The 21,990-nt window shown below is 45.9% G+C and overlaps 1 protein-coding gene across 1 annotated transcript; it reads right to left on the reverse strand.

Moving 5' to 3' along the window:
• Positions 1–5,143: 5,143 nt before the first annotated feature.
• Positions 5,144–21,726, reverse strand: tspan36 (tetraspanin 36). Its single transcript, XM_080533080.1, has 7 exons — positions 21,580–21,726; positions 14,047–14,238; positions 11,401–11,475; positions 10,530–10,625; positions 7,368–7,520; positions 6,325–6,408; positions 5,144–6,207 (listed from the first exon to the last, which is right to left on the reverse strand). Exons 1-7 carry the CDS (start codon positions 21,637–21,639, stop codon positions 6,130–6,132), a joined length of 738 nt encoding a protein of 245 aa, XP_080389206.1. The 5' UTR covers positions 21,640–21,726; the 3' UTR covers positions 5,144–6,129.
• Between the last annotated feature and the right edge of the window lie 264 nt (positions 21,727–21,990).

Consider the following 21,990-nt stretch of genomic DNA (forward strand, 5'->3'; position numbering starts at 1 on the left):
AACCAAGCCCCCACCCCCGAAAAACGGACATTTCTTACATAAAAAAAAGTTTTAATTTAGGCTATTTAAAAGTATAGTGGAGTATGAAGGGTTAACAAGTGTTGCGGTGCAGACACAGACAGACAGAAAGATGACACAGAGGTCGTTCTGCGGACAGCACTCAACGTTTCGTCTCTGAAAAGGACAATTGTGTCTAAATGTCTCAAACTCAAACGTGGACAGGGAGGCTGTGCCACGGTGAATATGACACTAACTATGGAAAGCCACCGGCAGGGTTGCCAGATGGGATTGACAACTTCCAGCCTAACCACAGTCTAAAAAACCGCTAAATCCACCAAAAAACACCAGCCCAAAACAACGCTACTTAGGTATTCGGGCAGGTGCCCATCTCCTGCGCCTAAACTGTATGTCTGTTGCCAATGATGTTTGTAAAATAATTTTAAAAACCTGCACATTATGTAGCTACTAGGGTGGGTGTTTTAACTTCACGCATTTTGTAACTTTCAGGCACTGAAATTGGTATTTTGGTTATTATTGGTACTGGTATTTTGATACCGCCTAAATGCTTTTTATCCGGCCCAGTGTGATCGAAAGAAGCCCATTCGGCGGTAACCCGCCCCATCTGGCAACCCCGCTAGAGAGACGCTGGCAACCCTGCTGAAAGCCATAGGCTCATCGCTGAGATCTCAGCGCCCCCTTGTGGTTGTTGGCGGTACTACATATGCATGTGGCAACAGGTGCCTAGCAATCCAGCCAATGAACGCCTGTTGACCCAAACAGCTGGATGGAACTTTATATTTAAAAAAGCATCTCTATTGATGAAACCAAAACATTTAATATTAACAGCCTGCATCTAAACAGGTCTCCCGGAGGTCCTGAATGAGGCGAGATCTAGTGCTGGTGCTGGATCAATACAGATCAATCACGGGAGGCAGTATTGCAGCTGTAGCTTATCTTGCAGTTTTTCGTGTTTCAAATCTAACCGATTTTGTCATTATTACGTGTTGGCATGCATAGCGCGCAATAAATCATTGTTGGGGTCACGGGAAATGAGTCGTGTGAATTTGGGGTCGTTTGGGGACACCTGCTGTATACTGACTGTGACCTGGGGGGTACTCCATCAGCGTTGCTAAAGGGAAATCCAGGCTTATTTTTGATAACTGGATTTTTAGATAAATCTTGAGAGATTTATTAAAAAATAAGCCTGTATTTCCCTTAGCGACATTGATGGAATACCCCCCTGGAGGGAGTCTGGTCATAAATAAACACTCCTATCAGAGTTCTCAGGCCCAGGGTCCTTATCAGACGTGACACTAGCAGCAGATACCGGAGCCTCAACGCTCAACGCCTCCTACTTCTCAGAACCTGCCCTGGTCTTCTAAGAGGCACACTGCCAAACCACAACAGGATGTATGCTGGTACGTGTATAGTGGATTACAGCATAATATGTGACACATTCTAATGCTTGGGTCCTCATGTCGAGATCCGATGTAATGATCAGACTTTTCTTTCGATGAATTGTGAATAAATTTCCGTGTTGTTGAAAATCAATTACACATCGCTAGTCAACTAACACAGCTTGTTTTGTGAGCCTGCTGACAATGTAAAGTAGTGTTCTAGTTAACTTCGGTAGCAGTGGGGATTACTCACCCAATCCATTGCGTTGCAGTTGGCTTGACGAGCGAGTTTGTGTTCTCAACGACGTTGAAACGTAGGTCCGTGTTTCAAAAGAAAAGTCTGAACATTTTGATTGGTTGCCGACATGCGGACCAAATGATCCGACTGTCACATATACAGTATATATAATACCAGTGGCGGGCGGTGCATTTCACACCTAGGCCTTCAGTGATGTCCGACACATTCCTACCTGAATTATTCTACCTCTTAATACCATCGTTATGACGCCATGGCTCTAGAAACTAGACAGAAACACAGTATAACCGGGCGTTGCATCACCTTAACATAGTCAGACAAGTACAACAGAGTTATATTAATATTTCCGAAGCATTTTTAATCAATAAATCCGCATTTACAATGAAGAGTGTTAAACTAACATCTTTAAGATCGCTACATTACCCACGTCTGTCGTCTCGTCCACCATAATAGCGACAAAGGGTGCCTTTTTAATCTCCATTTTGATCTCTTCTTCCATCACTTCAGCAATAGCAAAAATCAGGTCGTTTTGTATTTTGCCTGACGTCCCAGTAAACACTTTGTTTGTGGACAGGTGGTAATGTAAATCTGGGTTGTTTTCAGCCAGAAAAGAAAGAAGCTCAACGTAGTTTCCTCTGTTTGTGGACTTGGCGCTTTCATTGTGTCCCCTAAATGAAAGTTATTGTTTACCCAAAAACAGGACACAATCGATCAGTATTATCGATCAGTCAACGAAAGCTTTCGTTGTGAGGCTCCGTTTCCCTGCGCACTTTCAAAAGTTTCACATCTACCGGCATAGTTCCGCATCTCAATAGTGAATATCAATAGTGGCCATGACAATGATTCCAGCCAGATTTCTAAAAGACTCAGCTGCCTCCATTACCCCAATCATCACCCACATAATAAACCTCTCCATCAAACAGGGACACGTCCCCCTTGACTTTAAAATAGCAAGGGTAACCCCACTGTATAAAAAAGGAAGCAAATTAGACCCAGGCAACTACCGACCTGTTTCTATTCTTAATTCCATCTCGAAACTAATGGAAAAAATAGTTTATGAACAGGTCGATAGGTACCTTACCGAAAAAAAGCTGATGTATGAATTTCAATCAGGATTCAGAACATCCCATTCCACTGACACATGCCTTCTCTATTTGAACGACCACATCAACCATGAGGTGGACTCGGGCAAGTACTGCGGCATGGTCATGCTGGACCTCCAGAAGGCCTTCGACACAGTAGATCACCACATATTGTTAGATAAACTGAAAGCAATTGGGTTCGATAGAACATCGGTGAGCTGGATGCAATCCTACTTAGAGGGGAGGGAACAGGTGGTTAGTGTGAACGGAACACTGTCCCCCCCCCTCCCAGTGACCTGCGGCGTTCCACAAGGAAGCATTTTGGGACCTTTACTGTTCCTAATATATGTGAATGACATGTCATCAGCATGTGATTGCAATTTGTTCCTGTTCGCGGATGACTCGGCTCTGCTGGTCTCTGACAGGGACATATTGCAGGTGGAAAAAGCGCTAAGCACTGAACTGAGTAGAATCTGCATCTGGCTAGCTGACAATAAACTATCAATACACCTAGGTAAAACTGAAACCATCCTATACGGATCCCCATCTAAACTCAGAAAGGCTGAAAATTTTAAAATAAAAGTGGGTAACATTAATATCACAAGAAAAGAGGATATTACATACCTGGGCTCCATCTTAGAGGCAAATCTTTCCGGAGATAAAATGGCAGCAAAAGTAATCAAAAAAGTGAACCATAGAACTAGATTCTTGTACAGGATATCCTCACTTGTCAGTAAAAACACACTGAGGACCCTATCAGGAGCTCTCATTCAATGTCACTTCGACTATGCCGTAACATCATGGTACTATAGAACCACAAAGGCCCATAAAACAAGACTCCAGACAGCCCAAAATAAACTGGTTAGGCTTCTGCTAGGCCTCAACCCTAGGACACATCTAACCGCTGCTCATTTTTTGAGCCTTGATTGGCTACGAGTAGTTGACAGAGTGCAGCAGCTTGCACTGGGCCTGGTCTTCAAGATACGCTACACCACAAAGACACCCAAGTACCTGTCAACATACTTCCAAAAAGTGAACAACGTCCACACATACAACACCAGAGGAAGCTCCACGAACCACGTTCAACCGCGTTGCACCACAAACAAGGGGTTAAACTCGTTTGCAAACTATGCAGTAAAAATGTGGAACGCCCTTCCTATAATCTTAAAGGAGTGCAAAACACTGCCCACCTTCAAAACCACTCTCAAAAAACATTTACAGGAGGCTGCAATCCGTAACTGGACCCTCTAAATCAAAAATCAGATTAAAAGACCCGAACTACCCACTGTACATACTTTGTGTTTTGTCCCCCGCCCCCACCTGTGGTGTATGTCCCCACCTGTCCTACCCGCTGTACATACCTTATGTTTCGTTGTACTGTTCTTCCCATGATGGATGTGTGTTTATCTTGTAGATAGTAATAGTTATTTGTCTGTATTATCTTGTAGATAGTACTAGCTTTTTTGTCTGTCTTACATGTAACGATGAATTGAGAATCAAGGACCCCAATTGAAATAAGCCAGTGGCTTTCTTGGGTTTTTATCCTGTTAGTTGACCTTGTATGTAATATGTACTTTCATGTACCTACTTCTGCAAATCTTCTAATAAAGTTTTCAATCAATCAATCAAAGTGCGTAGCAATAGTGCGTAGCAATAGTGCGTATCCAATCAAAAGACGTGCTGGGTGCTGACATCATTGAGCCTTACAGCAGGCGCCGTTGTTGCTTTTGCTCGCATCTACGTAGGTTTACTAGGTACGCCACAGGTTTTCTCGTTCCAATGTTAAGTTACAGGTCGAATCCGCAGCACCGTTTAATGTGAAGGCGGGCAGATTTTTGAGCCCCCTAGCAACACATTTTGATTGGATAAAAGCTCTAACATAAAGGCCAGCCCTCCAAATCTCAATCGGAGACTGGAAGCAGCGCAACCAAGAGGAAAGCTATGAAATGAAGAGAATAGACTATGGGGAATCATTAATACATATTTGTGGAAAATATATATTAAAATAAAATGTATATTCTGATGATGTTTAGGCCAGCAGAGAAGGCCTTGCTGGCCCTGACGGCACACCACTGTATAATACAGTAGGTATGTAATATAACCGTGTGAGAAATGTGTTTTATAGCAAACCCGTCACCACCACTATGTATTGTAAATGATTTTAGGTAGAGTAGTTATCTTTTGAGTACGTTCAAGATAAAACTACAGAAATGTACTCAGTCAAGTCTAACTATGCATACCAGTGATCAAACCCCCCTCCCCAGGCAAACCCCCAGGGGCTCAGACAAGTCAATAACATTAATCAATCAATCAATCAATCAATGTCCAAATAGTCTTTAAAGTCATTTTTTATATAACATATCCTACATAACAGTCTTATGAAAACAACGCATACACTTTTACCGAGTCTGACAGTGCCACTACAGCATACATCTACACAACATTCCTATCCTCTTAAGGAGTTTAACCCCCCCCAATCCCACCCCCATGTACTTATGACATCACTGTGCAAGTCCATGGTCATCCTGTATGGTTGCTAATTACAAAACTGTTAACCTCGAACCAACTAACAAATTGTTTAAAAATCTTTTTCAGAGTGGCTAATCTCTATTTCAACTCTATCGTTCAAAAACATTACGTCTGGCCATGTTGTCCGCTGCATATGGAACATGGGGGGGGGGGGGGGGTGACCCCCAGCTCAGCCAGGGGTCCCCCAGAGGCTCCTGGGGGTGAGGGCAGGCTGTGGAGGGGCACTGAGGGGTTTAATAAGGTTCATACAGCTGTAGCCTCTCTGTGGCAGAGAAGGGCGAGGGTGGGTGGTTGTGTGGGTGTGTACATCTGTGCATGTGTATGTGTGTGTGTGTGTGTGTGTATCTGTGTGTGCATATCTTTGTACACTGTACTGAGTGTGTGTGTGTATCTGTGCGGGTGTGTTTGTACACTGTACAGTATATGTGTGTGTATGTGTATGTGTGTGTGTGTGTATCTGTGTGTGCATATCTTTGTACACTGTACTGTGTGTGTGTGTATCTGTGCCGGTGTGTTTGTACACTGTACAGTATATGTGTGTGTATGTGTGTGTGTGTGTGTGTGTGTGTATCTGTGCCTATAATATATAATAATACACGCCATTTAGCTGACACTTTTGTCCAAAGCGACTTACATTGCAGTGAGTGCGTACATACATGTTTCAGTATATATATATGGTCCCAGCGGGAATCGAACCAACAACCTAAGCGTTGCTAGCGCCATGCTCTACCAACGGAGCCACGGAGGACCACTGAGAGGCCTATCTGTGTGTGTGTGTATCTGTGTGTGTGTGTGTGTGTGTCGGAGAGGGGGTCAGGAGCTGAGGGGTCCTTGGTCTCCAGGGTCAGGGGTCAGGGTTCAGGGGTCAGGCGTAGAGGGGCTGGTAGCCTGCCCTCTTGCTGGACTTGCAGGTGATCACACACACGCTCAGCATCCCAAAGAACTGCAACAGACACACACACTCTAGTCAGTTTTGACACATATTTTCTCATTTATGTTTCTCTCTGTCTCTCTCTCTGTGTGTGTGTGTGTGTGTGTGTGTGTGTGTGTGTGACATTACCTTGACGATAGCGAAGCCCAGGATGACCAGCATAGCGTAGCTCATTGCATCCTGAAGAAGCTGTTCCAGCTTGTTCTCACAACCCTTTAGAGAGAGAAGGAGGGAGGGAGAGAGAGAGAGAGAGAGAGAGAGAGAGAGAGAGAGAGAGGGAAAGAAATTAGGGAAATGAGGAATGAGGGAAAGAGAAGGAGGGAGAGAGAGAGATGGGTGGCAGCAAAGAGAAGGAGGGAGAGAGAGAGAGAGAGATGGGTGGCAGCAAAGAGAAGGAGAGAGAGAGAGAGAGATGGGTGGCAGCAAAGAGAAGGAGAGAGAGAGAGAGATGGGTGGCAGCAAAGAGAAGGAGGGAGAGAGAGAGAGAAACAATGAAGGGAGTTTTCCCCTGCCACACTGGATCTGACATCTCTTGAGAGTCTTGAATATAATAATAATAATAATTATTATTATAACAATAACTATATTATTATATAATATATATATTATAATATTTGTATAGCTCTTTTCCTGCAAACGTTGCAGCTCAAAGTGCTCCAATCATTATATAATAATAATTTAATTATTTAGTCATTTAAAGGCAATATTAAAAAGATGGGTTTTTAGTCTTGACTTGAACATATTTGCTGAGGCATATTTGCATCCCTAATGTAAACTGCCAGTACATTCCACAATCTGGGTGCATAACATGAGAATGCAGCCTCACCAAATCTCTTCTTTTGTACATGTGGTACACAGAGAAAACCAGCGTCAGATATGCTAGGCTGATATGCTAGCAAAAGGTCTTTCAGATATTCTGGTGCTGTGCCAGTGAGAGCTTTATAAACAAGCAGAAGGATCTTGAAATCTATTCTGAACTTAACAGGAAGCCAGTGTAGAGTCTCTAAAATAGGAGTTATATGAGCTCGTCTGCTTGTTTTGGTTAAAACCCTCGCTGCTGCATTTTGGACTAATTGCAGCTGATGATTATGTACAGTGACAACATAAACACAACACGACAGTCTGTGTGTGTGTGTGTGTCTGTGTGTGTGTGTGTGTGTGTGTGTCCCTACCTGGACGTTGAGCAGGCCTGGCTGGTCCAGTCGGCCCGTGCAGCCGGTGCTGTTCCCCTCCCTGCAGCAGGACTGGGGCACCGAGGTGTTGTGGCCCGAGAACCAGGGGGTGCTGGTCCAGCTGGTGTAGTTCTGCACGCCACAGCACTGGAGCTGGGGGAGGGGAGGGGAGGAGGGGAAGGGAGAGAGAGGAGGAGGGGGGAGGGTGGAGGGGGAGGAGAGGGGGAAGGGAGGGGTGGAGGGGGAGATAGGAGAGACAGAATGGGGGAGGGAGGGGGAGACAGGAGGAGGTAGGGAGGGGGAGATGGGAGGAGGATGGGGGAGGAGGGAGGAGGGAGGGCTGTTTATGGTGGTCTACATCGCGAATCTACTCATACAGGAGAACTTGAACTCATTCAGTACCGAGGGAGGATAAAATCACACAAACTGTCAACTTTCTATAGTGACTTTGTTCACCAATAACACTTCATTTTGTAGCTGTAAGTGTTGTTGCTAGGGTGTTGTTGCTAGGGTAAACACCACCAGTGTTCCGGAACTCTTTGGCAGTTGGTCAGTTAAGCTGAAGCACACAAGGTTTGTTAAAGGTAGACTCGGGGATATGACGTCTTAGCTTAGCGTAAAAAACAGGATGGCAGAACGCTGAGACTTTTAGGAAATGAAGACACAGGTGTGACTGTGGCGCAGGAGGTAGAGCCGGCGTCTAATGGTCGCAAGGTCGGCCACATGTCGCAAAACACTGAACCCCAAATTGCTCCCATTAATGAGCGGGTCGGCGCCTCGCATGGTAGCTTGCCCGCCTTGTGTGACTGGGTGAATGAGAGGCCATTGTAAAGGCAAGCGCTTTGGAATAAGGCACTATATAAGTGCAGTCCATTTAGATGCAACAGACTAGAGCAGCGATTCCCAACCTATGGGCCTCGGCCCTCTGGTGGTCCGCGAGAGTACTCCAAGTGGGCCACAAAAATCATGGGCAAAATCTTTTTTTTATAATAGTTTTTTTTTTACAAAAACGTTTTAATTAAAAAAAAAATTCATGCATGGTACTGTATTTTATTCTTTAAAACCTTCAAAAACGCATCATCAGTGTGATACCGATAGATAGGAACTCATAGAGAATAATGATGACACCAAAAAATTGTTTACGCGTGTGTAAAATGCCTGTGTGGGCCGCAAATACGTTTTAAAGTATTTTTTAAGTGGGCCTTGAGTCCAAAAAGGTTGTGAACCGCTGGACTAGAGGATATAGAGCGTGTCGAGACAGAGCCCGAGTTTTTTGTTACACAGTTACGAGCGTCTCCGGTAGAACTGACAACATTTTCGGTTCTCCTCCAGGCAGCTGTTTACTTCAGGCTGTATATCAGAGAAACGGAAACCAGTAAAAGAAGACAGCGAGGTGACACGGAAAGAAAGAAAGAAAGTGAGAGTGAAAGTAGAAGAGCAGTGAAGCGTGTGGACGCTCCTGTTAGCTCTTTTCGCTACAGTATGATCTGATCAAAGTTGCTATGGTTTTTCACGGGCGTGACGTCCTATCGCAGAGTCTACCTTAAAGAAACGTTCATACCTATGCATTTATTTACCTATGCATTTATTTTGATGATATACAGTATATTGTTGTTATATATGTTGTTGTAAGTGTTCCTCTTTTATCATTATTCTTATTATTTGTTTACTTTTTTGTTTGGTTGTTTGTTTTGTTCTGGTTTTTGTTGATACTGTATGTTTGTGATGTACCTGTGTGTTTGTGTTGTAAAACTGAAAAAAACATAGATAAATGATAATAAAAATAAATAAATAAAGAAACGTTCATGATCATTGCGTATGTGTGTGTGTGTGTAATATTTGTGTAATAATAATAATAATAATAATAATATTAGTGACGTCTGTGTGTCCTAACCCAGAGTAAATACGTATGTGTGTGTGTGTGTGTGTGTCAGGGTTTCCGTTAACCGGTAATTCCCGGACTTTGTCCGGTAAAATTTGTCGAAGTCCGACAAATTGAAAACTCGTCGGACAAAATGTCCGGTGAAAATAATTCCCTCTAAGCACAATTTGAATACAATTCGCTAAAGTTCACATTTTGTATTCAAATTGGCTTTGGGCCACCATTCTCAGCTGAGCACCAAACACACACACACAACACTGCCCGAGAGAGAAGGACCCGCCCCCTCCAGCCAGCCTATAGGCTAACCAAAGGGGGCGGGTCCTTCTCTCTCGGGCAGTGCCGCGCGTGCACGAGTGTGTGTGTGTCCGGTGCCCAGCTGAAAATGGTGGCCCGAAGCGGAAAGCCTTAACTTTATCGCACAATAACAAGGATAACAAACGAAACGGACAACATTTACACTAAGACAAACTTCAGCGATATGATCTAACAGCCGGTTTTCAGGACGACATACAGACCCGTATGAGCTTACAGGGCTATCCCCTAAGTATGATTTGACAGGCAGCTAAACGAAATGCCTTCCCAACCAGCGAGACCTGGGGGGTGTTCTATCAACGTCGCCAAAGGAAAACCTAGGCCTACTTCGCCAAGTCCCGCGAGACTCTTAAAAAGATCCAGGCATATCTTGATAGATCTCGCGAGACTTGTCAAAACAAGCCCAGACTTTCCTCCAGCGACGTCGATGGAACACCCCCCTGGTTATAGAAATGACGTTGTTTTATTGATAAAAATAAAAAAAAGGGTAAAACTGGAAAGAGAAAATAGAAAACTCACATTAATCCCAAACAATTTAACAAACTTCAGTTAACGTAATGTGGAGTCCGTTCATTGATCGATGCTGTCTGTTCAGTTCCCAGTGAGGCGCCCGTTCAGCGCTGGACCCGTTCAGCGCTGGATTTGACGCATGGCATAGCGCGCATGCGTCAAATCATGTTATATTATTATATAGCTCGCATCTAATCGTATCGGATGAGAAATAGACATTAAATGGCATATATAGGCCGCTACACAACAGTAATCACCGCGACAAACAGGTATATTAGATTTGATGAAAAAAAAATATGATTTTGGAAAAAAAAAAAAATATTATATTTTAATATGATGACCGGAATATATCACGTTTGTCCGGTAAATCGAATTCTTCCCGGACACGATGTCCGACGGCAAATTTTTCTAACGGAAACCCTGGTGTGTGTGTGTGTTTGTTTGTTGTTGTTGTTTACCTGGTTCTGGAGGTAGTCCACAGCCCGGGTCTCAGAGTTCTGGCCGTCGTACTTCTGGAACACGTCACTCATGGTCCGCTCCAGGTCCCCTTTGATCTGGAGACACACAGACAACATCACACACATGCCTGGTCCAATACAGACAACATCACACACCTGCCTGGTCCAATACAGACAACATCACACACCTGCCTGGTCCAGTACTGTACCACAGAGACACACAGACAACATCACACACCTGCCTGGTCCAGTACTGTACCACAGAGACACACAGACAACATCACACACCTGCCTGGTCCAGTACTGTACCACAGAGACACACAGACAACATCACACACCTGCCTGGTCCAGTACTGTACCACAGAGACACACAGACAACATCACACACCTGCCTGGTCCAGTGCTGTACCACAGAGACACACAGACAACATCACACACCTGCCTGGTCCAGTACTGTACCACAGAGACACACAGACAACATCACACACCTGCCTGGTACCTCCATGCATTACAATGAGCCCCGTCCTCCGATTTCTACCTCCACCAGCCTCCACCGGTGTAGTTACTACATGATGAGTATCTTTTAAGTGGTAAAACTACAACATGAAATACTCTTTCTATATATTAGTATATATTTTATAATATATATATATATATATATATATATATATATATACACAGTACCAGTCAAACATCTGGAGGACACACTTCCCTATTGAATTGAATGGGAAAGTGTGTCCAAACATTTGACTGGTAGTGTATATATATATACTGTATATATATTCTCATTTTAGTGCAGCGACCGAGGGGAAAACATTAAACATCTGTGAGGGAAGAGATGTGTGTCTGAATACAGCGTTTCCGTGGTTACCTTGCCCTGGTAGATGAAGCCGAACACAAGAGCAGCCACCTCAGCAGTGAAGATCATCAGGATGACCAGCAGGAACTGAGAGAGGAGGGGAGGGGAGGGGAGGAGAGGAGGGGAGAGGAGAGGAGGAGAGAGGGGAGTGGAGGGGAGGGGAAGAGAGGGGAGGGGGGGGGGGTGGAGGAGAGGAGGGGAGAGGAGAGGAGGGGAGAGGAGAGGAGAGGGGAGGGGAGAGGAGGGGAGAGGGGAGGGGGGGAGAGGAGAGGAGAGGAGAGCAAGCCATCAAAACAGAGGAACAACTGTGGATATGATTGTACAAGTTGCTGAAATTAAAATGAAAACTAAGTTTAAAAAACAACAACAGAGAAACAAGTGGTCTGGGGTGGTCCAGTGGTCTAGCACCGTGGCCTGGGGTGGTCCAGTGGTCTAGCACCGTGGCCTGGGGTGGTCCAGTGGTCTAGCACCGTGGCCTGGGGTGGTCCAGTGGTCTAGCACCGTGGCCTGGGGTGGTCCAGTGGTCTAGCACCGTGGCCTGGGGTGGTCCAGTGGTCTAGCGCCGTGGCCTGGGGTGGTCCAGTGGTCTAGCACCATGTCCTGGGGTGGTCCAGTGGTCTAGCACCGTGGCCTGGGGTGGTCCAGTGGTCTAGCACCGTGGCCTGGGGTGGTCCAGTGGTCTAGCACCGTGGCCTGGGGTGGTCCAGTGGTCTAGCACCGTGGCCTGGGGTGGTCCAGTGGTCTAGCACCATGGCCTGGGGTGGTCCAGTGGTCTAGCACCGTGGCCTGGGGTGGTCCAGTGGTCTAGCACCACGGCCTACGGTGCTCACCTATACCCTGTTGACATACCCTCTCCTCCTTACTTCCTGTCTTCCTCTACTGTCTCTGTCCAATAAAAACCTAAATGAATACGAGAGGGACTACCCCACTTAAAAAAATTACCTTTAAAAACACAAAACAAAAACCCAGCTGTGCAGGACATTTTACACACAACGTTTCCATGGCGACCACTGCATCCACATCGTACACGGCGGCCTGGCCACTGCCCCGGTACAGACAGGCCTGTGTTCTGACTAGCACACTTCTGCTGCAATGTTTGGGTTTGTTTTTATTTTGTTTCTATGTGTGTGTGTGTGTGTGTGTGTGTGTGTGTGTGTGTGTGTTATTTCATTCTCCTGTCTATTTCGGGATGGACATTGGACACCTAAAACTAGCACAATCTTTGGCTTGTTGACAGTTAAGTATGTTATTGCGTCGAGTCGCTACTCAAATAAACACATCAACCATAATGAGTATCCTTAAGCAATTACAACACATTTGGACATCATGATATCATCATAATATCTTGGCATAGCCCGCAATCAAGTTGTCTGGGGGTCAAGAGAAATTAGGGGTTTGTGCCTAGGGTTAGGGGGTTAGGGTGTTAGGGTTAGAATGTTATGGTTAGGTTTGGGGTTTGTGTTAGGACGTTAGGGTTTTAGTGTTAGGGTGGGTGGTTAGGGTTTAGGTTTGGTGTTAGGGTGTGTTAGTGTTAGGGGGTTGGTGTTAGGAAGTTAGGTTTGGTGTTAAGGTTAGGTTTGGTGTTAGGGGTTAAGGTTAGGCTTGGTGTTAGGGTGTGTGTTAGTGGTTAGGGTGTATGTTCTACTCAGTAAGTGTCAGAGGCTCGTACTCACAAAGCCCAGGGTGTCCCTCAAGAGTGTTAGGGTGTTAGGTTTGGTGTTAGGGGGTTAGGGTGTTAGGTTTGGTGTTAGGGGGTTAGGGTGTTAGGTTTGGTGTTAGGGGGTTAGGGTGTTAGGGGGTTAGGTTTGGTGTTAGGTTTGGTGTTAGGGGGTTAGGTTTGGTGTTAGGTTTGGTGTTAGGGGGTTAGGTTTGGTGTTAGGTTTGGTGTTAGGTTTGGTGTTAGGGGGTTAGGTTTGGTGTTAGGTTTGGTGTTTTGGTGTTATGGTGTTAGGTTTGGTGTCAGGGTGTTAGGTTTGGTGTTAGGGGGTTAGGTTTGGTGTCAGGGTGTTAGGTTTGGTGTCAGGGTGTTAGGTTTGGTGTTAGGGTGTTAGGTTTGGTGTCAGGGTGTTAGGTTTGGTGTTAGGGGGTTAGGTTTGGTGTTAGGGTGTTAGGTTTGGTGTTAGGGTGTTAGGTTTGGTGTTAGGGTGTTAGGTTTGGTGTTAGGTTTGGTGTTAGGTTTGGTGTTAGGGTGTTAGGTTTGGTGTTAGGGTGTTAGGTTTGGTGTTAGGGGGTTAGGTTTGGTGTTAGGGGGTTAGGTTTGGTGTTAGGGTGTTAGGTTTGGTGTTAGGGTGTTAGGTTTGGTGTTAGGGTGTTAGGGTGTTAGGTTTGGTGTTAGGGTGTTAGGTTTGGTGTTAGGGTGTTAGTATGTTAGGTTTGGTGTTAGGGTGTTAGGGTGTTAGGTTTGGTGTTAGGGTGTTAGGTTTGGTGTTAGGGTGTTAGGTTTGGTGTTAGGGTGTTAGGTTTGGTGTTAGGGGGTTAGGTTTGGTGTTAGGTTTGGTGTTAGGTTTGTGTTAGGTTTGGTGTTAGGGTGTTAGGGGGTTAGTTATGGTGTTAGGGTGTTAGGTTTGGTGTTGGGGTGTTAGGTTTGGTGTTAGGGTGTTAGGGTGTTAGGGGTTAAGGTGTATTTTCTCCTCAGTAAGGGTCGGAGGTCGTACTCACAAAGCCCAGGCCGACTTTAGACTCCCTGACGGTGGCGCAGCAGCCCACCACGCCGATGAGGAACATGACCACGCCCGCCGCGATGATGATGGCCGCCGGGATCAGCGTGTACTTGTCCTCCAGGAAGTTGTCGAAGTTGTTGTAGCTCTTGATGACGTAGGAGCCCACGTAGACCAGAGCGCCCCCTGCTGCCTACGGTACGAGAACGATAACACAACACAATGTAAAATGGCCTCTCATTCACCCATTCACACACCATTGGCGGCAAGCTACCATGCGAGGCGCCGGTCCCCGCTCATTGGGAGCAATTTGGGGTTCAGTGTCTTGCACCAAGGACACCTCGACATGTGGCCAGCCGGGGCTCGAACCACCGATCTGCCAACCTTGCGATCATTAGTGCAAATGGACTGCACTTATTCCAAGGCGCTCACCACAGCCTCTCGTTCACACATTCACACACCAACGGCGGCAAGCTACCAAGCAAGGTATTGCCGGCCCGCTCATTGGGAGCAATTTTGGGGTTCAGGGTTCAGTGTCCAGTGGCCAGATGGGTGATCGAACCGCCGAATCACCGACCTTGCGACCATTAGACAGAGAGAGAGACAGAGACAGAGAGAGAGAGACAGAGAGAGAGAGGCGGAGAGAGAGACAGAGACACAGACAGAGAGAGAGAGGCAGAGAGAGAGAGAGACAGAGACAGAGAGACAGAGACAGAGACAGAGACAGAGACAGAGACAGAGACAGAGAGAGAGAGAGAGAGAGAGAGAGAGAGAGAGAGAGAGAGAGAGAGAGAGAGACGAGGCTCTGAACTAATTCAATCGTGTCTGTTTCCAGATACAATAACCTAGAAAAACCAACAGTGATTCAATTCTAACAGGAACAATGTGGACTATGTGGTGCATAAATCTCTGCCAAAATAAATATTATCAGAACAATAAGGCTAAACTGATTCAGTAACGACATTAGCGGTTCGGTCTCACGAGACTTATCAAAATAAGCCTGGCTTTTCTGACAAGTCTCATGCGATTTAGCAAAATAAGCCTGGATTCTTTCTTTAGCGACGTTGATGGAATACCCCCCTGGTTACGCACTGACTGGCGTTGTGACCCTCAGAGCCAACACAGAACACAGGGTGGTTTCGGGTCGGACCCTGTAGTGTGTAAAACCCAAACCGGGTCTAGGGGGGAATGTCCTGGTACCGGGAGGGGGGGGGGGGGGTCATGCCTGCCGTCATGCCAAGGTCCTGATGACGATGATGTCATAATGTCAGGAAGGAGGAACAAGGCTGCTAGTCAGTTGCCCTGATCAGGTGGTGATTCACTGACGTCTCGTTTCCCAACAGACCTGCTAGGGATCGGACCACATGACCTGCGAGGGATCGGACCACATGACCGGCTTCCCTCAGAATCAGTCCACAGTCACGAGACACTTCCTCAAGTAAGCCCCCCCAGCCTCCTGCCCTCCCTCCCCCTTTTTTCTCCCCTCTCTCTCACCCTCATCCCCTAATCCTTCCCGGAACTTAGATCTTTCGCCTCACGTACAGTCATGTGAAAAAGATAGGACACCCCATGAAAATCTTGAATGTATTTTTCAAAAATATATATTTTAAACATATGGATATATTTGGACAACTTCTTTTTAACAATATTGAGAGATGTGAGGTGATATAACTAAACAAACACTGAACATATTTTGATTTGTAAAATGTAATTAGTAGAAATGCAATTTTCTTGTGTGGAAAAGGTTAGGACACTCCTACATGTATTACTATTTTAAATGGCTAAATTTAGAATCAAGTGAACCACATCAGGTGCAGATGATTAGAACATCATTAGAGAGGATTTCAGAGAGGCCTGTCTTATTTAAACCACAGACATTCAGTTTGGTTTGGTCTTGTTTGTTGAAGTGAGTGGCGTCACCATGGAGAGATCAACAGAGCTCTCTGAGGCCTTCAGAAAGAAGGTTGTAAATGCGTCTGAGTCTGGGAAGGGATTTAAAAAGATCTCCAAACAATTAAATATGTTATAAGTGGAGAACATTTAAAACAACTGCCAACATGGCCAGGTCTGCTCGCCCTAGCAAGTTTAGACCAAGTTCAGATCGCAGGGGCTTAAAGAAGTCATCACAGAAAATACAGGTAGCTCTCGCCACAGTTGATGTCAAAGTACATGCATCTACTATCAGAAAGAGACTGCACAAGTTTGAGTTTCATGGGAGGTGTGCAAGGAGGAAACTCTTGCTGTAAAATAAAAACTTTCTGGAACAATGTGCTTTGGACAGATGAATCTAAAGTGGAATTATTTTGGCACAGTAACAGAAGACATGTTTGACGGAAACCAAACACAGCATTTGAGCACAAGGACCTCATACCAACTGTGAAGCACGGGTGTGGAAATGTCATGATTTTGATTTTTCCTCAGTTGGAATTGACATCTTTGTTCATTTTCTTGTTAAATAAATGATAACAGTTAAAGTTACATTTCCATAGTTTTTTGTTCAATCACATCACCTTTATCTAAATATTAGATACAGAGAGAGAGACAGACAGACAGACAGACAGACACGCTCACACACACACACACACACACACGCTCACACGCTCACACACAGAGACAAAGTAACTGACTATAGAATTGAAAGAAGATCAAATATTGACATGTCCATATTTCTTACAAAAACATATTTTTCAAACTAAATATTTCATGTGATGTCCTCATTTTTTCACATGACTGTATAAGAGACAGAAGCAGGAAGAGGAAAGGCAGGGGTACATAGGCTGTAGCGTGCTGCCGATCACACACACATCACACCACAGAGGAATGTGGTGATCCGTTCAGACGGGGGGGAGATGGGGGGAGACTCTCTCTAAACGCTGTTCTGGACTGTTCTACAGACTCGCACTGTGTTGCTTACTACTCTGTTATTCTGTGACGACACCCAGACAGGTTATTATGGGCTGGCTGATGTCCTGAACTGGATGTGTGAGTAAGGCTTTTTGATGGAGCAGAGAGACAGGTTGTCAACAGTCACATCTAACACACAACACTGATTACAGTTGAGTAGATATTTCAAGACTCCTGAATATCTAAATGACCCCCTTTCTAAAATACGAATCTTACAGCCTGTTAGTCTGACTATTAAACTGACTGTTACAGCCTGTTAGTCTGACTATTAAACTGACTGTTACAGCCTGTTAAACTGTCTGTTAGTCTGACTGTGAAACTGACTGTTACAGCCTGTTAAACTGACTGTCTGCTGTCTGTGTTGTACTGTGTTGTGTTGTTGTGACTGACTGTCTTGTGTGTGAGGTCTCAGGTCAGAGGAAGTAGGCCAGACAGGACTAGCTCTGGTGTCGGCTGGGGCCTCAGACCCCGAGCACAGCTGTGGGGCTGACTGGACTGCAGAGCACAGCTGTGGGGCTGACTGGACTGCAGCAGAGAGGAGCAGAGAGGCTGTAGACCAGAGACTTTGATTAGGCCAGACTTAACGACTTTGATTAGGCCAGACTTAACGACTTTGATGACTGTTACAGGCTGTTAGTCTGACTGTTACAGCCTGTTAGTCTGTCTGTTAGAGGCTGTTAGTCTGTCTGTTACAGCCTGTTAGTCTGTCTGTTACAGGCTGTTAGTCTGTCTGTTACAGCCTGTTAGTCTGTCTGTTACAGGCTGTTAGTCTGTCTGTTACAACCTGTTAGTCCGTCTGTTACAGCCTGTTAGTCTGTCTGTTACAGGCTGTTAGTCTGTCTGTTACAGCCTGTTAGTCTGTCTGTTACAGGCTGTTAGTCTGTCTGTTACAGCCTGTTAGTCTGTCTGTTACAGCCTGTTAGTCTGTCTGTTACAGCCTGTTAGTCTGTCTGTTACAGCCTGTTAGTCTGTCTGTTACAGCCTGTTAGTCTGTCTGTTACAGCCTGTTAGTCTGTCTGTTACAGGCTGTTAGTCTGTCTGTTACAGCCTGTTAGTCTGACTGTTACAGCCTGTTAGTCTGTCTGTTACAGCCTGTTAGTCTGTCTGTTACAGCCTGTTAGTCTGTCTGTTACAGGCTGTTAGTCTGTCTGTTACAGCCTGTTAGTCTGTCTGTTACAACCTGTTAGTCTGTCTGTTACAGCCTGTTAGTCTGTCTGTTACAGGCTGTTAGTCTGTCTGTTACAGCCTGTTAGTCTGTCTGTTACAGCCTGTTAGTCTGTCTGTTACAGGCTGTTAGTCTGTCTGTTACAGGCTGTTAGTCTGTCTGTTACAGCCTGTCAGTCTGTCTGTTACAGCCTGTCAGTCTGTCTGTTACAGCCTGTTAGTCTGTCTGTTACAGCCTGTTAGTCTGTCTGTTACAGCCTGTTAGTCTGTCTGTTACAGCCTGTTAGTCTGTCTGTTACAGCCTGTTAGTCTGTCTGTTACAGCCTGTTAGTCTGTCTGTTACAGCCTATTAAACAGCCTGTTACAGCCTGTCAGTGTGCTGCTGCAGACCAGAGATTTAGATCAGATTACAGGTTCTAATATGGCTGTGCGTCTAATAACACGTCACTACAGGCCAGGGGGGTGTTCCATCAACGTCGCTAAAGGAAAATCCAGGCTTTACTTTTGATAAATCTCATGAGACTTTTCGTTCAGCAACGTTGATGGAACACGCCCCAGGTGCAGCAGTGTTGAGCGGTGACAGAGGGAACTGGAAACCAGAGATTGAGATTAGATTACCGGTCGTTATGCCGGATATGACTGTGTGTGTGTTTACCAATCTGATAACACTGCAGGACACGACAGGCTAGGTGCAGCAGAGACCAGCTATGGGGAGGCAGAGAGGCGGGTTATATTATTATTGTTGTTGTTGTTGTTGTTGTTGTTGTTGTTGTCAGGGGTCATCCTGTCACCCCGGAATCAGTTTGAAATGGTTTGTCACCTTGATACACTGTACAGGATTACAGAGAGAGAGAGAGAGACACACACACACACACACACACACACACACGCTCACACGATCACACGCTCACACACAGAGACAAAGTCACTGACAATAGAATCCTCTGTAGCTTTTAAAAGTGGATCAACAGTGAAAGGCCATGTTTCCCCTGGAGCATTCAGACACAGACACACACACACACACACACACACTCTCACAGAGGGCTTCTAACGGCCTCCTAATCTTATTAGTCCGTCGACTAGAGAGGTTCACTCTGCCCTGCTACAACGCCACATCTGTCTCCGCTCAGGCAGGCCTCACAGAGAGACAGACAGGCTTCACAGAGAGACAGACAGGCTTCACAGAGAGACACACAGAGAGACAGGCTTCGCAATGAGACAGACGGGCCTCACAGAGACACACAGAGAGACACACAGAGAGACAGACAGGCCTCACAGAGAAACAGGCTTCACAGAGAGACACACAGAGAGACAGGCTTCACAGAGAGACACAGAGAGACAGGCTTCACATACAGACACACACAGACAGACACACATCACAGAGAGACACACAGAGAGACACACAGAGAGACAGGCTTCACAGAGAGACACACAGACAGACAGGCTTCACAGAGAGACACCCAGGCTTCACAGAGAGACACCCAGGCTTCACAGAGAGACAGACAGGCTTCACAGAGAGACAGACAGGCTTCACAGAGAGACAGACAGGCTTCACAGAGAGACAGACAGGCTTCACAGAGAGACAGACAGGCTTCACAGAGAGACAGACAGGCTTCACAGAGAGACAGACAGGCTTCACAGATAGACAGTCTTCACAGAGAGACAGGCTTCGCAATGAGACAGACGGGCCTCACAGAGACACACAGAGAGACACACAGAGAGACAGGCTTCACAGAGAGACACACAGAGAGACAGGCTTCACAGAGAGACACACAGAGAGACAGGCTTCACAGAGAGACACAGAGAGACTGGCTTCACAGAGACACACAGGCTTCACAGACAGACACACGTCACAGAGAGACACACAGACAGACAGGCCTCACAGAGAGACACACAGAGAGACACACAGAGAGACAGGCTTCACAGAGAGACACACAGAGAGATAGGCTTCACAGAGACACACAGGCTTCACAGACAGACACACGTCACAGAGAGACACACAGACAGACAGGCCTCACAGAGAGACACACAGAGAGACACACAGACAGACAGGCCTCACAGAGAGACACACAGAGAGACAGACAGGCCTCACAGAGAGACACACAGAGAGACAGGCTTCACAGAGAGACACACAGAGAGACAGGCTTCACAGAGACACACAGAGAGATACACAGAGAGACACACAGAGAGACACACAGAGAGACACACAGAGAGACAGGCTTCACAGAGACACACAGAGAGATAGGCTTCACAGAGAGACACACAGAGAGACACACAGAGAGACACACAGAGAGACACACAGAGAGACAGGCTTCACAGAGACACACAGAGAGACAGGCTTCACAGAGACACACACAGACAGGCCACACAGAGAGACACACAGAGAGACACACACAGACAGACAGGCCACACAGAGAGACACACAGAGAGACAGACAGGCTTCACAGACAGACAGGCCTCACGGAGAGACACACTGCATGAGAGACACAAGAGAGAAACAAGAGTTTCTCAACATGGTGGCCAGCTAACCAGCACACAGGCAACATGGTTTGTGACACACATGACACATGTTCTCTGGAAAACAACCAATCAGGTGAGGGGGTTCTTAGTCAGAGTTGGAGAGGGTTTGAGAAAAAAATAAATCTCTAATTTCCAGTAATGGCTTTCTGACTGGTTTCATCGTAGAGGGAGGGGTGTGTGTGTGTGTGTGTACTGTATCCTATCTTGGAGAAGTGTGTACACTGTTAATAATCCAAGTGGCGCACGCACGCACGCGCACACACACACACACACACACACACACACACACACACACACACAGGTTTGTAAACAAGTCACACAATGTAGTTTGTGTGACGTTTAGGTTAGGGTGGGTTTCGTGTAGACATAAATGGGGAAGTAGGCTAAACCTTTACTCGAGCGGTTATTCTTACAGTAGCCTATGACTGTTCCAGAATATTCCGAGGCACTTGAGGATGAGTGTTCTGTGGCCAAAGTCAAGTGTGAAATCACTAATCACATTCAAGTCCATGTGTCATAGTATCAGAGTGAACCGTGACATTCCCTTTGATAGGCAGGTTGATAGGTCGGTCAGGTAGTTTAAACACGTAGTTTGTAGGCAATAAAACAGCGTAACTGACAATAGATTCGTGTTCTTCTTTCAGTTTCATAAAAGGAGTTGACCTACTAGGCACGGATTACGGTTCAGCTCACCCCACCTCCCAAATCCTTACTTTACGCGATTAGGGGCAAAACGCGCAAAAAAAAACGCAAAGAAAATCCTATTCCTTACTAACGCAACACACCCTATAATAAAGTATTTACTACGAAATGATGGTCTTACCACACCGCACAGAAACAACAGAGGATAAGAAGACGACGGTTGTTTTCGAGGGAAATTCAAAAACATTCAACATTCAAAAACAACAACAACAACATCATCAAAGTCAAACAAACAAACTCTCACCCAGAAGATCAAACTCAACAGCAGGAGCACCGATTTGGACGTGATCATCCCGCAGTCCATGTTGGTGTTGTTGGTGTGGTGTGGAGGTGAAATGTGGATCTCCGTGTGAAGCCCTGCTGTTTCCTGTGTTATATGTGTGTCTATCAGAAGCTGTTTCCTGTATTATATGTGTGTGTATCTATCAGAAGCAGTGCTTTCTGCTGGCTTGCTGACACACGATCACGAGGTTCACAGAGGAGGGTCCTAAAGCCTCCCCTTTGATGCGTCACTTTGACTGTAAAAAATAAAATAAAAAGTAGGCTGGGCTGGAGTGCGCTCGTTGGGGACAGGGGGGCGCTAAGCGCTCTATAAACGCAATCGGACTTTTTTTTCTGGGGTATTTTTTTCTGAAATTGGGGCAGTCCCACTCAT

Source organism: Nansenia antarctica (genome assembly GCF_963989245.1).
Source record: "Nansenia antarctica genome assembly, chromosome: 5".
NCBI classification, from domain to species: domain Eukaryota; kingdom Metazoa; phylum Chordata; class Actinopteri; order Argentiniformes; family Microstomatidae; genus Nansenia; species Nansenia antarctica.